Source organism: Podarcis pityusensis (assembly GCF_964106645.2).
Source record: "Podarcis pityusensis genome assembly, chromosome: 2".
In the NCBI taxonomy this organism is placed as follows: domain Eukaryota; kingdom Metazoa; phylum Chordata; class Lepidosauria; order Squamata; family Lacertidae; genus Podarcis; species Podarcis pityusensis.
This window is the reverse complement of record NC_138029.1, coordinates 123,683,473-123,699,843: the sequence shown is the minus strand read 5'-3', so window position 1 is coordinate 123,699,843 and position 16,371 is coordinate 123,683,473. Positions and strand designations below refer to the sequence as shown.

At 44.6% G+C, this 16,371-nt stretch overlaps 1 protein-coding gene across 3 annotated transcripts in view; it reads right to left on the bottom strand.

Moving 5' to 3' along the window:
- The window catches only part of LOC308469318 (alpha-2-macroglobulin-like), a 63,516-nt gene that overhangs the window by 18,227 nt on the left and 28,918 nt on the right, over positions 1–16,371 (bottom strand). For all 3 annotated transcript variants that reach the window (XM_080991565.1, XM_080991564.1, XM_080991563.1), the window contains exons 16-23: positions 15,415–15,588; positions 12,917–12,995; positions 9,034–9,178; positions 5,661–5,895; positions 5,361–5,487; positions 4,195–4,316; positions 2,698–2,749; positions 1,790–1,876 (exon numbers count right to left, since the gene is read on the bottom strand). In XM_080991565.1, the coding sequence (XP_080847691.1) occupies positions 1,790–1,876; positions 2,698–2,749; positions 4,195–4,316; positions 5,361–5,487; positions 5,661–5,895; positions 9,034–9,178; positions 12,917–12,995; positions 15,415–15,588 (1,021 nt within the window). The remainder of the gene's footprint in view (positions 1–1,789; positions 1,877–2,697; positions 2,750–4,194; positions 4,317–5,360; positions 5,488–5,660; positions 5,896–9,033; positions 9,179–12,916; positions 12,996–15,414; positions 15,589–16,371) is intronic.

The following is a 16,371-nucleotide window of genomic DNA, read 5'->3' as shown; positions in this document are numbered from 1 at the left end:
AATAATAATAATAATAATAATAATAATAATAGTAATTTATTTATACCCCGCCCATCTGGCTGGGTTTCCCCAGCCACTCTGGGCGGCTCCCAATTGAATGTTAAAAACAATACAGCATTAAATGTTAAAAACTTCCATAAACACAGATCAGGAAATCACAGATCAGGGAGTGGGAGGGGGAAATAGTTCAGGTGGAAATGTACGTAATGAAAATGCTGTGGAGGAGAGAATGGCCAGATGGAAGCAGATAAATATTAAGTGCTGATAAGATACAAATCTATGCAATGTGTATTAGCAACATAACACCTGCCTGCCTTGTATGTTTAATCTAACAAGTGCAAGTACAGCCGTACCTCAGAAGTCGAACAGAATCCATTCCGGAAGTCCGTTTGACTTCCCAAATGTTCGACTTCCAAAGCGCGGCTTCTGTTTAGCTGCAGTCAATCTGAAACCGCAGACGCCCCATTGGACATTCCGCTTCCAAAAGAACATTTGAAAACCGGACCACTTACTTCCGGTTTTCGATCATTTGGGAGCCAGAATGTTTGACTCCCAGGGCATTCGGGAGCCGAGGTACGACTGTACACTGATTAAAAGCTATTTGTTATTTAAACTTTAAAAAGAGAGTGTGTTTTGTGTAATTTTTATAGAACGGAAAAGGGAACTAGTTAAAGGGTTAAACAACCCGGTCTCCTCCCTTCACATAGTTCTGTAAATGGGAACTAGAGTCTAATTCCCACATATTATCAGTGCCAGATTACATGAGAAATGACTGGGCTCAGATGGAGGCATAATTAAGGAGGCAAGGAGAGGCCAGGCCAAGAAAGAATGTGCTAGAATAAGGGAAAAGACAAGAAGAAAATAAGCGCAAATATTTACAGCATGTAGCATTGAGTTCCAGAAAGATACATACTTTTCCAGCATACTCCATTTCATTACCCCTGCCACTTGATTTCCCTTCCCAAAAGTTTGCTAGCATCCCATGCCCATGGTGCATGCTCAGTCCTCATTGAGCTGTTCCATTCCACCCCAGCTCTAGCCCTTAGCTCTCCTTCCACAACTTTGTTTGCTACTTCTGCAAATCTTGGGTCTCCTCCAAGCCTGCTGACTGTTGGAGCCTCTGTACGACCCAGCTGTAAAGGCTACTCCTCCGGCTCTCCTCTGACGGTGATTAACGCAGGACAGAAAAGAATATGCATCTGCTCTCTGTGAGAGACAGAAAACAACAGGAACAAAGAAACAGGAAACCAGTAACTTCAACATCCGTCTCCCGTGAGACAGTCTGGAATGTCAACAGAGTCTTGTGACTCCAAGAACTACACAGTGGCATAACAGAAACCTAACACTGACATCTACCGTATTTTTCGCTCTATAAGACGCACCGGACCACAAGACGCACCTAGTTTTTGGAGGAGGAAAACAAGAAAAAAACTATTCTGAATCTCAGAAGCCAGAACAGCAAGAGGGATCGCTGCGCAGTGAAAGCAGCAATCCCGCTTGCTGTTCTGGCTTCTGGGATAGCTGCGCAGCCTGCATTCGCTCCATAAGACGCACACACATTTCCCCTTACTTTTTAGGAGGGAAAAAGTGAGTCTTATAGAGCAAAAAATACGGTATGTGGTCGGTGCTGTCTTGACTTCATAAGCAACTGCACTCAGCCCAGGACATTGGAACTGGAGAGAGCTATTCACATGTGGAAGGGTGAAGACTGGGCCAGTTGGTGTGGAATACAGAGCATTTACACAGGGTCTCCGTGAAGCCCGAGTCCCGGAAAGTTTTCATGACTTACCCAGCACACAGAAGGAGGCCCTGGCTGAGCCCTCCACCACGTTGCCTGGCAGCTTTAAAGAAACAGGTTGTGATGACTTTGGCTTCTCTGGAAGCAGAACAGAGGGAGTTTTGATCATTCCTGTTGCCTGATATTTCAGCCTCTCTTCCAGTTAGCGGGAACATTTGCAAGCCTACTCTTCGTTCCCTTCCAGGTTTGAGGAGCGATGGGCTGATAATTTATGGCCGGTTTCAAAGGAGTTTTGGAAGCAAGAAACAAGAAGACCCTCTCTTGGGCTCAAGGGAGAGGGATGCATTGTATTTGACTTGATATGCATAAATATTATTGCTTGTAATAGTTGCCATCCTGCAAGCAAAGAATCACTCTACATGACTCAGAAAAATAGCTAACAAAGGGTGTGTAATTACTACTATAAATAATAATAATAGTAATAATAATTGTCACTTTGCTTCACTCTGTGAGAAAAGCAACTAATTTGTTAACTTTTTTTTTAACCAATGAATGGAAATGGTTTATTGAATATTTACAGATAAATTATAAACAGATAAAAACATTGCCAGGATTATTGTAATAACCTGCAGTTTTATAAGAGTATATATTAAAAGAAGATGAATAAATGAGTAAATTAAGTGAATTTGGACATGCAGAAGTTATTAAAAACTAATTTAAGGAACTGCAGAAAGAGGGGGAAGGAAGTTGAGTTTTGAAATGTCAAAATGATTGTAAAATCAGTGAAATGTATAAACTGAAAAGTATAAATAAATAAATAAATAAATAAACAAGAGAAAAGCAACTGATGATGATGATGTCGATGATGATGTTTCTGTATGGTGCAGTTGTGCCCTTTCCAGTTATGTGAGATTCATGCAGAGAAATGGGTAGGGATACCTCCATTAGCCGTCACTTACCAACTGCACATAGCAGGTTGTTGAAGACCACGTCCCTCTCAACGCCTTCCGGCTTCATGAGAGGAGAGAAAAGAAAAGGAGAGGGGAGAATGAAATAAATTCTGCGTTCTAGCAGTGTGCAGAAAGAAATGCAGTCATACCTCGGGTTGAATGTGCTTCAAGTTGAGCTCTTTTGGGTTGTGATCCGCGGCAACCCAGAAGTAAACAAGCGCGTCACTTCCGGGTTTCACTGCTCGCGCATGCGCAGATGCTCAAAATGACGTCACGCGCATGCGCAGAAGCAGGAAAACATGACCCACGCACGTGCAGTCGCGTCTTATGTTCTATTAAGGATGCGAACAGGGCTCTGGAACTGATCCCATTCGCATCCCGAGGTACCACTGTAGTCTGGTTGGAAGGATAAAGAAAACTTAAGGTGTATTCCTCATGGCAAACAAAGCCATTCTAAATGTTATTTGGTTATTACAAACCCTAAGGTCCCTGTATATGAATTTTACATGCAGCCAAGATAGAGCCAATAAGTTAACACACTGGCACATGCTAGCTCACATTGACTGAAACTTGGAAAATAAGCAGGAAACAGACCCTGAAAGGAAAACGTTTGCTTTACTATTAAGAAATCAATATTTTAAACATCAAACAAAACAACTGTGAGCTTTTTTTTGAGGGAAGCTGACCAAAGTTATTGAGCTTTTTTGAGTTGCCTTATTTCAAGAGCCCAAGCCAAGTGTATAAAACGACCCCAAATTTTGGACTACATTTTTTTTAGCAAAATCACCGTCTTATACACAGGAGAATACAGTCATTGCTGAAAGAGAAGGAATCAGTAAGGAGGAAGTTCCGTTTCTCTCTTTATTCCCCAATGATTCAGGCAACTTATTGCAAACGTTGTTGCTTTGCCATGCCCTCCAGCATTCCTCCAGTGCCAATGGTGGGAGGAAGAAGCGGGACAATCCGGAATCGAATCAAAAACCAGGACGGCGTCTGTAAATCCGAGACTGTCCTTGGAAAATGGGGACACTTGGAGGGTCTGCTTTACTCCCCACAAAATCACACTTATGCAACCCCAAATCAAGATTAAAGCAGCCCTCGTACCCAGGGGCATAGGAAGAGGGGCAGGGCGGGCGGACTGCCCCGGGTGCCCTCACTGAGGGGGGTGGCATTCGGCGCGCCACCTGCCTGTGATTCCCAAGCCTACCCTCAGCCATCGGGGGGAGTTGCGCCGCTTTGTCGGTGGCGTTTCCCCCTTCCCCCTTCGTTTTGACAACTTGGGGGAGGCTTGGGAATCACGGGCAGGCGGCGCACCAAATGTCCACCATGGGCGGCTCGCTCTGCACCCGTGAGCGGATCACTTCGTCCCCAGCTGCAGGGCACACATGCTGCTCCGGGAACCCGAGCGGCGATCCTGTGCCTGGGAGGGCACCCTCCACGCCATGTCCCCCTCGGGAGCGTGCCCACCCTGGGCAATGCAGACATATGCTCTGCCGCCACTCGTACCTTGACCAAAAGGGATTTGATCACAGTGTCCTTCTGCCCTTTGTGGAGTGTCTCCACTATTTCGTTCCCACACAGCTGTTCAGAGTTCAGGGCTTCAGCGCTCGCTGTGAAGTTTATTTTTCCTAGAAGAGAAAAAAGGGCCGCCCTCATTCTATTTTGTTAATAGCATGGTTCACTTGCAATCCTTTCCATTCTTATTAGGTTATTTAAAGTTGGGAGAGAAATCAATGCATACCCAAAATGTAGGCAGTAGCCAAATTTGCCATGGACTCTAAAAATACAGCACAGTCATACCTCGAGTTGCGTTTGCTTCACGTCACGTTTCTTCTGGTTACGAACGCGGCAAACCCAGAAGTGTTTACTTCCAGGTTCACCACTTCGTACATGCGCAGGAGCGATCTGCACACTTCGCGCATGCGCACTCTATCGCATCACATGCACTGCTTACGGACTTTTCGCGGTGCAAATGGCACCCCGGAACGGATCACGTCTGCAAGTAGAGGTACCACTGTATTTGATCAAGTTGATGGATTATGCCGAAATGGCTAAAATGACTGAAAGAATCAGAAATCAGGAAGACCAAAAATTTAATAAGGAATGGGGAAAATTTATAGTTTATCTTAAAAACCGTTGTAAACAGTTAAAATCGTTAGTAGGATTGGAGTAACACTTGTAGTTTAATGGTGAATTTTGGACACAATGGAGATGTAAAAGATTTGGATTATCATAAAAGATGCAGGAGGAAATGATTAACAATAGGACCCACAAAGGGGAGGAGGGAAGTCCAGGAGTTCTTTGGAATCTTGTTTCTATGTTGTATGTATGTTGGATATCTGACTGTAAATTTTTAATCTGAAAAATTGTATTGTATTTTGTAAATTGTATATTGTATTTACATGCTGGAAGTGCGCGCACGACCACGCACGCACGCGCACGCACGCACACACACGCACACACAAACTTTCACTGCAATCTAAAGGTGGTAATTCTGTAGGAGGAATCAGGACTCCTTGCATTTATACGTATCCCTGATCTAAGGGTTTGGTAAAGGTAAAAGGTAAAGGACCCCTGGGTGGTTAACTCCAGTCAAAGGCGACTATGTGGTTACGGCGCTCATCTCGCTTTCAGACCGTGGTGGTTACCCAGTTCCTAGCATTGCTGCTTACCCAGAGATTTGGGAGTTACCGTCCAAGAGACCGTTTTCCTTTCGTTGGCACACAGGCAGTAAGATTCTTCCTCCTTCTCCACAGGGGAAGCCACAAACTCAGCAGAGGGAGCCAGCGAGATACTGACCTGTCCATGAACAGAAAGGCGTTAGCGGGGAGGGAACAAAAGTCTCTCGCCACTCAAGAGACTGGGGTGCCTGCAGCCATATGATTCCGTGCCTAGGCGATCCAAATTCTATGCCAAGGAAAAGAGGGCGAGGAGTTTTTGGGAATCGGGAGCCAAGCTAGGGCGTTCCTCACCCTGACGCAGCGCTGCATGTAAGTGAAGACAGTGGCCTTCAGGGTGAACGCTTCACCCCGCACCACAGAGTAGGGCAAGGTCATATCAAGGAAGAATGGCTGGAAGGCTTTGAGAGAGGCAGTCTGGGCCAGGCCAAAGCCCACATCCGGGGACAAGCAGAAAGCTCCTGCCTTCCACTCGGTGATGGTGTCCGGAATGGTCACGGGGATGTCAATCTCGCCTTGGGACTCGCCGCTGAGGGACAGAAAAGAACAGGAATCAAAGAATCATAGAGTTTGAAGGGGTCCCAAGGGTTTTATATATATGTATATGTATACGTATACATATCTTTTCAGATATACACATTCCATTGATTTTACAGTTATTTTGACATTTTAAAACTTGACTTCCTTCCCCCTCTTTCTGCGGTTCCTTAAGTTTGTTTTTAATATCTTCTGCATATCCAAATTAACTTAACATATTTATTTATCCTCTTTGAATATATACTCTTATGTAACTGCAGGTTATTACAATAATCCTGCCCGTCTTTTTATCTGTTTACAATTTGTCTGTAAATATTCAATAAACCATTTCCATTCTTTTATTAAAAGTTTGTTATCTTGATTTCTTATTCTTCTGGAAAGTTTTGCCATTTCTGCATATTCCATACGTTTTCATATCCATTCTTCCTTTGCTGGGACTTCTGCTTCTTTCCATTTGGTGGCAAGTAACATTCTTGCTGCTGTACATGAATAAATTTCTATACAATTTAAGTAGTTCTGTCCCTATAATTCCCAAGAGAAAGGCTTCTGGTGTTTTTTTTACAAACATTATTTTAAACATCCTTTTCATTTCATTGTATATCATTTCCCAGTAAGCCTTAACCTTACCACAAGGTAAGTAAGGTTACCACATGAGTTTGGATTTGATATCCCACTTTATCACTACCCTAAAGAGTCCCAAAGCAGCTAACATTCTCCTTTCTCTTCCTCCCCCACAACAAACACTCTGTGAGGTGAGTGGGGCTGAGAGACTTCAGAGAAGTGTGACTAGCTCAAGGTCACCCAGCAGCTGCATGTGGAGGAGCGGAGACGCGAACCCGGTTCACCAGATCACAAGTCTACCATTCTTAACCACTACATCACACTGGCACCACACATATGATAAAAATAACCTTCTTTCTCTTAACATTTCCAACATTTATTTGATTTAGTTTTGTACATTTTTGCCAATTTACTCGGTGTTTGATACCATCAATAGGACCCCAAGCCTCATCTAGTCCACTGAACAATTCCCAGCTAACAAATCGCTGACAGATGGCCATCCAAGCTCTGCTTAAAAGCCTCCAGGGAAGGAGAGTCCACCACCTTCTGAGGGAGTCCATACCAAACAGCTCTGACCACCATAATGTTTAGTCAGAATCTCCTTTAACTTGAATCCATTGATTTGGGCCCTGCCCTCTGGAGCAGCAGAAAACAAGTTTCATAGAATCATAGTTGGAAGGGACCCCAAGGGTCATCTAGTACAAGCCTGCTGAGAAATCCACTCCACCTTAAGGAACAGACATGTGGAATTGTTGCATGTCACATGTCTGTTTACATTCCAGCACAGTATGCTGGGAACTTCCGTTTGTGTATAGCTTTTGCTTTTTCCCGTTCTCTCTGAGACGGCATGAGAGACGACATGTTTCTTTGTCCTGATTTATGATTAATAAATCTGTAGTTTGTAGTATGACTTCACAAGCCTCAAGCCTATTCTGTGTGCGCAGTTCTATCTGCTGATAGCGTGCCCTGGTTCTGAAGCCCGGGTCGCTGATTTACATCAGAGCAGAGGTCGATGGAAGGAGTCGGCTGAGCTGGGGCTTGCCAGCTGGCCTCCCGATCCTGTTGACAAAGCCCCAGCAATGTTTGATCCATCTTCAATGTGACAGGCCTTTAGATTTCTGAAGATGGCCGTGCAGGGTGAAGAACATTTTCATAGCTCCCTCCTGCAAGCCGTATCTTCATTTCCCATCACCAGGGAAATCCTGTAAAATGCACATCACTTCCAAGTATTCGAGGTGCTATCAAGAGCCTTGTCCTTCATTAATTTGCCTAATTCTCCCTAGGGTTATGGCTCGTAATAGGGCAGAGATTTTGCGGGGTGGGGGCTGTGTGGCCTTCCCATTGTTGTTGGGCTCCAACTCCCATCAGCCCCGGGCTGGATGGCCTGTGAGCAGGTATGATGGAGGTTGTATGGCAGTAACACCTGGAGGGCCACAGGTTCTCAGCATTTCTTTCAAGGGATTTTCGCTACGGACTCCCCCAGCACCACCACTGCCCTATTGATTATAATGGTTTTAATTGACACCGAAATGGGAATGCTTATGTGTAATGGTGAAAGGGTTTAATGCTGGAAAATTCCACTGCCATACTCTAAGGGACTCTGAGCCTTAACTGAGTTGATAATGGAATGTTGTTTTTGTTGGGAAAAAGCACCAAGGCAAAAGCCAGCTCCAGATGGCTGGAATGCAAAACAGGATGTTATGTTTTGCAGATGTACTGTTGGAGAAAAGGTGGAGCCTATTCTCTGTACTGAGCACCGGATGTTAGCTCAGTGCGTCATCTGACCTGTGCTGGAAGTACAGGGGAGGAGTGTTGTGACTCTTCTAATGGAGACTGAAGGGTGCAGTCGCATTTCTATGTACTGCTGAGTGACAGGAATAAAACATGTAAAAAGGACTCCTGTCTGTCTCATTTCTCCTCCCTGGGAGAATGCAGGGAGGGAGAGAGAAGCAGAGAAGCAGAGGGTGTGTTTTCCTCACATCTAATGAGGGAAATCGCCGGTTTATGACCTAGCCTGCCGGGAGACGCAGCGGAGAGGTCATCAAGTATCTCACTCAGTTGCCCGGGGGAGGCCAGTTTACCTCTGACTGTGAGCTAAGATACTAACAGTTTTCTGCAATCTAACATATGAGTGTTTAACCTTAGATCACATGAGAGGTATTGAATTGAATTGCAACTTCGCCATCTTGGAAGGGTGATGGCTGGAGTCCTTTGTTCCTGGGCTCTGTGAGAGTGAGGATGTAGATGAAGCTTTCCAGATAAACAGCCCCAGGCAAGATGCAGGTTGTGGGGAGAGACAGACCTCTGTTTCTAGGTCTGTTGAAATTGTTTGACATTTTGTAAGATGCTGAGCCTATGCCTTGGACTGGCATGTGTCTTATGGAGTTGTTTGGATGCTTTTGTTTTGTTTTGAAGAAAGTTCTGTAAGCAAAGCTTTCGTTAAACTTATGGGCCTTGACAGTGCTTCATTTCCAAATTAGCCTGTTTTTATGCATCCACTCGCTTCAAACTGCATAATATTAATATCTGCAATATGCGCACCCCACAAAGTCTGAAAACCACTACTTACTTCACTATCCACGTGTTCCAGAGCCACGTCTCGGGAAAGTAGCTCCTGACAGTCTCCTGCTGTCTTTCTGTTCTTGCAGCTTCTCGTGCAGGAATGCCTGGAGCTCCTAGCCGTCTACTCAGATTTTGAACCTGTAGGTCAGCAGCTTGAAGGAAGACAGAGCATAGATGATAGCCATTGTTATTCGGACTCAATGAACAGAAAGCCCTCTTGATTTCAGTAGGTACACTCTGAGTGGGACTGTTGGATATTGCCCTGCATTATGTACTTTATTTCCACAGTGGTGACCAGAGGAGAAATGACCACTGGAAGGAGAGCAGAGATAAGTAACACCACAGTGCATCTGTAACAGCAAAACCGAGACCTTCCTCTGCTCCAGCTGCAATTAAACATGTCTCTCCCATACAGCCACAACAAGTCCTCTAACTCTCCAATGGTTTGACGTCACACTCCTACATTATCTCTTGAGGCAAACAGATGCCAACTAATTTATTTATTTAATTTCATTTTGTTTTTCGTTGTACTCTCTATCTCTCTCTCTTTGTGTATGTGCGTGTGTGTCATAAATTGTGTTTCATACACAGCTGTCTTGTGTGTATGTGTCTGTGTTTACAATCTAACCCCCAACCTGCATAGAAGCACCCAATTTCTATTTGGTTCCATTTAACTTTTAAGCCATTTCGCTTTTTAAAACAAAAGGTAGAATTCTGCAAATCACCATGTGTCCTCCAAGGCCTATACAGTGGTACCTCGGGTTAAGTACTTAATTCGTTCCGGAGGTCCGTTCTTAACCTGAAACTGTTCTTAACCTGAAGCACCACTATAGCTAATGGTGCCTCCTGCTGCCGCCGCGCTGCCAGAATCCGATTTCTGTTCTTATCCTGAAGCAAAGTTCTTAACATGAAGCACTATTTCTGGCTTAGTGGAGTGTGTAACCTGAAGCGTATGTAACCTGAGGTACCACTGTAACCATGTTCTATTGCTGCTGAGTGACTAATTAATCTATGCCATTTAAATAGCATGATATTTTACCATAATGATAACGGTGGCAAATTCATAAACGCCTATTAGAACAAAATACACGCTGAAGGACTTCCGGGGTGGCGCCACCGGCAATGGCGGACTCCCTCTGAACTGGAGGGACTTGCTCCGCGGTAAACAGGGTCTACTCCGCTACGGCGAAGCGGGGACCCCTTCAAAATCACAGGCGGATGAAGCCTGTGACCGTGGGACTCGGCGGGCACCTTTAGCGCCCCCCCAATCCGCTAAGGAACCCACTAACGGGCTCCGAAGTGAGGAGGGGGAAGCGGCGTGGTGCTGTGAGTCAATCGCTATTTCCGTGGAGCAAAGCTGCATAGCTGCTGCCGGAGAGCGCTGCCTTCTTTCCTGGGACAATTTGGACTTTAAAACAAACACCCGTGAGTACTTAGAATCTGAACAAATGGGATATTAAATAAAGATTTGTGAAAAGGACAGAATTGGACCTTAAAAAAATAATAATAATCTACTGAATTTGGTACGGAGCGGGAAGGGCTAAACAGGAAGTCACCCTTCCGTTCTTTTGTATATAGAACAAAGCAAAGGCAATTTACACTAGAGCTCAGAGAATCGTTTTTAAAAGAATGATTTCAACATTTTAAATTGGGAATATTTTTTTTTTGGACTATTTGAAGTAACTGCAAAAGGAAGTTATTTTCCTCCGACCTGATCCTGGAGCGGGGGTGTCAGGACTGACGTGAGTTTACCAAGATAATTGTTTTCTGACTGACAGCTAAAAGAAGAGAAATTAGGTGATTTTACTGTTCCCTTTCACACTCTAAAGGAATATATATGGGCAAAGTATCCTATGTATTTTGGGGGGGGGGGAGGGAAACTTTGTAGCAAAAACAAATATAAGTCTTCTCCCTAGGGGGAGCTTTTGAAACTGTAACTAACTCCAAGGAATTGACATCTGTTACAAAATAACCGTGGGAAAGTGTTTGATTGTGTAGAGCAATGTTTTCAGAAACTTTGGTGCGCGTTCTCTACAAAACAAATGCTCTACTGGAAGAATTACATGATAAGGTGAACTGGATGGTCATTTCGACTAGAAATCTTAAACAGGCAGTGGAATGTCTTGATCAGACTGTGGGAAAACATGTGGAGCCTACCCAGGATTCAAACCAGGAGTGTGTTTTGACAGAACAGGAGTTTGTGGCATTAAATCATCAGTGTGTTTTGACAGAACAGACCCAACAGGAGTATGATCCTTCGGATTGGACAAATGAACTTGGAAAAAGCCAGATTTGGAAAGGGAAAGTTCGGTGTGGCTTGGAAATGGGGGGCTGGATTGACCCCCCTATGCTGGGATGTCTGGACTTTTCAAATATGGTAATGGGCTGCGATATGATTGGGACTGTGGGGGCTCTCAACTTTGGAGGGCCCTTGAAACATGCTTTTAAATATTACATGGAATGCAGCGATGAATATGGAAAAGGGTCTGATCTGATGAGAAGGGTTAAAAACATTACTAAGCTGGAGTTACCACGAGCAAGAGACATTGTCAAGCTGGAGTTATCACGAGGAGACAAGGGAAATTACAAGCTGCGGAAGGGCCATGGAAGTGACTTGAGGGCCTTGGACATAAGGTTGCCGGGTTAATAAGGACTGACAAATCCTGGAACCAGGAGAAAGAGACATTGGATAAAGATTGGACTTGTTTATATCTTTCTTTTTCTTTTTTATTATTAGAATGTTTTACAAAGTTGATGAATGATAGAAAAATGTTGGAAGAAATTACCTGGCTTTAGTAAAGATGCATAAAGAATTATGAAAGAATATTATTAATATGATCACAAGAAGCTGGTAAGGTTAAGACTTAAGTTTTAAACTTTAAGGTTTACTTTATTATAGAAAGATAGGATTAAATTAGTCGAGGGTAAGGTAATGATAGAATTTTATGAAACATGGGGAAAGGATTTGCTGGGATAATTAATAACTAGAATACAAAGGAAGGGAGGAGGAGGAGGTCTAAGAAAGAAGGTAATGACAGTCAAGGGTCTGAAAATAATGAACTTGTTTTGTTTTTTCTTTATTTTTTTCCTGTATTTTTTATTTTTCTTTTTTTTTGTATTTTTATTTTTTGTATTTTTACTTTTTGTTCCTGTGTAATTTTGTATTCTTTGAAAATTTTAATAAATATCATTAAAAAAAAAAAATACACTCTGAATCTAGCTTTGGGCAAATACTGGTACACTGGAACCTCGGTTCCCGAACGCCTCTGTTCTTGTATGTTTTGGTTCCCGAATGCTAAAAGCCCAGAAGTAAATGCTTCCATTTTCAAATGTTTTTTGGAACTTGAACGTGTGACACAACTTCTGCGGAGTGCAAGAAGCTCTTGCAACCAATGGGAAGCCATGCCTTGGTTTTCGAACATTTCGCAAGCTTCCGGAACGGGCTTCCGGAATAGATTTCGTTCAGGAACCGAGGTTCCACTGTAAACTTTCTATTTACAGCATGCAAATGCCGGAAGGGATGAGGCAATTGAAACTCTTCCTGAAAACCCTTCTGCCAAGTATCTTAATATTTTTTTAAAAATATAGGGCCGTAGAACTAGGCACTCAGCAAAAGTTTTAGTCGTTGCCTCAAGGCCCTTAGGGACGTAGAGGGTAGCTGGATGTACATTTGCTGGTTTCCCACAAGCAACCCTTCAGCCAATGTGAGAACAGGATGCTAGAGAAGATTTACCATTGGCTCTTCTTAAGCTGTTATCGTTCCTCTTAAATTTGCAGAGCTTATAAATCTTGTGATTTTCAGGGCATTTTGAAGATGGAACGAAGGCTAACTGGAGGAAATCCCACCCCTACTCCCACAATTGCCACCAACATTGCCACCAGGTTCTTACTGGCATATACTGGTATCTCTTCTCTACAAAGGTTAGGCTTCTGTATCTTGGTCCTGGTAAAAACTTTCAAGCCAAAGTCCTGCAAAATGAGAAAACGAGCCAGTATGAACCCTTCTCTAGAGCGTTATGCCTTCCCAAACAGCATATATGTCTCTGTTCCCGAATACCTGACCAGGAGAGTCTCTACCTAGTCTGGATTAACCCTTCAGGAGCTGAACATCCTCCTCTGCCCACTGCCGGGTGGTCTGGAAGGATACAGGGGGATAGAGAAACATTTTTCTCCCTCTCTCATAGAATCAAAGAATTGCAGAGTTGCAAGGGTGTGCGGTTTGAATCCCTGCGACAGGGTGAGCTCCTGTTGCTCGGTCCCTGCTCCTGCCAGCCTAGCAGTTCGAAAGCACGTCAAAGTGCAAGTAGATAAATAGGTTCCGCTCCAGCAGGAAGGTAAACGGCGTTTCCGTGCGCTGCTTTGGTTCGCCAGAAGCGGCTTAGTCATACTGGCCACATGACCTGGAAGCTGTCTGCGGACAAATGCCAGCTCCCTTGGCCTAAAGAGCAAGATGAGCACTGCAACCCCAGTTGTCCATGGCTGGACCTAATGGTCAGGGGTCCCTTTACCTTTACCTAAGGGAACCCAAGGATAATCAAGTGGCCATCCAACCGCCTGCAACACAGGAATCTCAGCTAAAGCATCCAGGACAGGTGGCCACCCAAACTTTGCTTTAAAACCTCCAAGGAAGAAGAGTCCACCACCTCTCATGGGAGTCCGTTCCACTGCCAAACAACTCTTACTGTCAGAAAGTTCTTCCTAATGATTAGTCGGAATCTCCTTTCTTGTAACTTGAAGCCATTGTTCCAGTCCCTACGCTCCAGAGCAGGAGAAAACAAGCTTGTTCCCTCTTTCATGTGACAGCCCTTGAAATATTTGAAGGGCTCCTCAGCCTCTTTTCCAGGCTAAACATGCCCAGCTCCTTCAACCGTTCCTCATAAGGCTTGGCTTCCAGACCCTTGAAATATATTTTAAAAGTAAAATAAAAGGTCCAGTAGCACCTTAGAGACCAACTAAGTTTGTTCTTGGTATAAGCTTTCATGTGCATGCCCACTTCTTCAGATACACTGAAACAGAAGTCACCAGACCCTTATATATAGTGGGAGGGTGGGGAGGGGGTTTTCTCAGGAGGGTAGTAGGAGATGGGTGACTGACTCAATGGGTATGGTAAACCTGTTATGTGTGTGTATATATATTGACTGCTTTAGACCAACATGGCTACCTACCTGTTTCTAGACCCTTGATCATCTTGGTTGCCCTCCTCTGTACATGTTCCAGCTTGTTGACATCTTCTTAAATTGTGGTACTGGACACAGTACTCTCATGACATTAAAACTCAGGGGCATCCAGTGAAACTGAATGTTGAAAGATTCAGGGCGGATTCAAAAAGCAGTTATTCACATGGTGTCTAGTTCAACTGTAAGGATGCAGGTGGCGCTGTGGTCTAAACCACAGAGCCTCTTGGGCTTGCCGATCAGAAGGTCGGCGGTTTGAATCCCCGCGACGGGGTGAGCTCCCGTTGCTGTGTCCCAGCTCCTGCCCACCTAGCAGTTCGAAAGCATGCCAGTGCAAGCAGATAAATAGGTACCAGTCCGGTGGGAAGGAAAACGGCATTTCCATGTGATCTGGCCTCCATCTCATTGTGCCAGAAGTGGTTTAGTCCTGCTGGCCACATGACCTGGAAAGCTTTCTGTGGACAAACGCCGTCTCCCTCGGCCTGAAAGCGAGATGAGCGCCGCAACCCCATAATCACCTTTGACTGGACTTAACCATCCAGGGGTCCTTTACCTTTACCTTTTATCTAGTTCAACATTGAAACTTGCTTCCACAGGAGGGAGTGATGGCCACGAATGTGGATGGCTCAGAGGATCAGACAAATTAGGTGGAAAGGCTATCAGTGGCTACGAGCCATGATGGTGATGGTTTGCCTCCCCAGTTGGAGGCAGTGATGCTTCTGAATACCAGTCGCTGAAAACCACAGGAGGGGGAAAAGGGCTCTTGCGCTCGGATCCTGTTTGCAGGCTTCCCACAGGCATTTGGTTGAGCAATGTGAGAACACTGGACAGCAGGCTCTTCTTAAGGTTACATAATCTCTCTGCAGAGGACAATAGCTTTTGGTGGAAAACGAACTGCAGGGGAATGGAAACATTGCTGCGTGCGACGTATGCGGGGTGGAATGCAACACCGTGCTTCCTTACAGCCCTAGATTTTGGGTGGCTGAGCTGCCACTGTCACGCGGTGGGTCCCTACAATGTGCCCTCCTCTTCCTGGCAGACATTTCACTCCCCGACAAATCACAGAATCAAAGAATTGCAGAGTTGGAGTGGACCACAAGGATCACCTAGCCCAAACTCCTGCAATGAAGGACTCTCTCGCCCACATGGGGCTCATACCCATGACCCTGAGATTAAGGGTCTCATGCCAATGCAGCGGGTCCTTTGGCACTCACCTTGAGAATGTCATAGGCATCACCTTCACTCCGCTGAAAAGATTCATATCTGTAGCTGATGCCTTCCACAACAATATTTTTCCTAACCGTGCAGCGATCAGGGTACGGATTAAGCAGGTAGTGGTGCCTGTAGACGTAACCTCGGAGGTCCTTCACAGGGAGCAGATCATAAACCTGACCACAAAAGTAGCCACAATTAAGCATGTCCTAAAATGCCCCTGCTATTTTTTTTCTATATATTTTTACAAAGTAATAATCATAAATAAGTAAGAATAAAAATGTGCACCTCGCCACGGAGACCATTCCATTGTTACTATCCAACCACCCACAATTTCAACACCTCTTGCGATGGTTTGACCCCTTTCCGTTTTAACAGTACAAATTCTACAAACGCCTTCCATATCTCCTCTAAATCACCTCTCCTCTAAAATGTCCCTGCATGGCCACTGCAGAACAGCTCTGACCACCAGAAAGTTATTCCCAATATTTAGTTGGAATCTCTTTCCTTGTAATTTGAAGCCACTGACTCGGGTCCCACCCTCTGGCACAGCAGAAAACAAGCTTGCCCTGTCTTCAGCCTTGAAGGTAGCCATCAGATCACCTCTCAGCCTTCTCTTTCCCCAGGCTAAACATACTCAACTGTGCCTCACGAGACTTGGTTTCCAGGACACAGTTTGGACAGAAAGGAATGGGTCCATTCAACACTTTGCCAAACCGTTTCAAAAGTGGATACAGATGTTCTATGCATCCCCGGTCCTCAGTTTATCAGTCCGGCATATAACTGGAATGAAACTTAGTTTTTTTAAAATTGTTGTATGCACCCCAGTCTCTGAAAAACGAGAGACTCTAGAGGTTCTAGTGGTTATCCAGAGTCTGACTTCCTTGAGAAAGGAAGTGTTTTGGAGATATATGGCCTTGCCCCTGCGATTGAGGGAGCCAGGGCCATACAACGTCAGT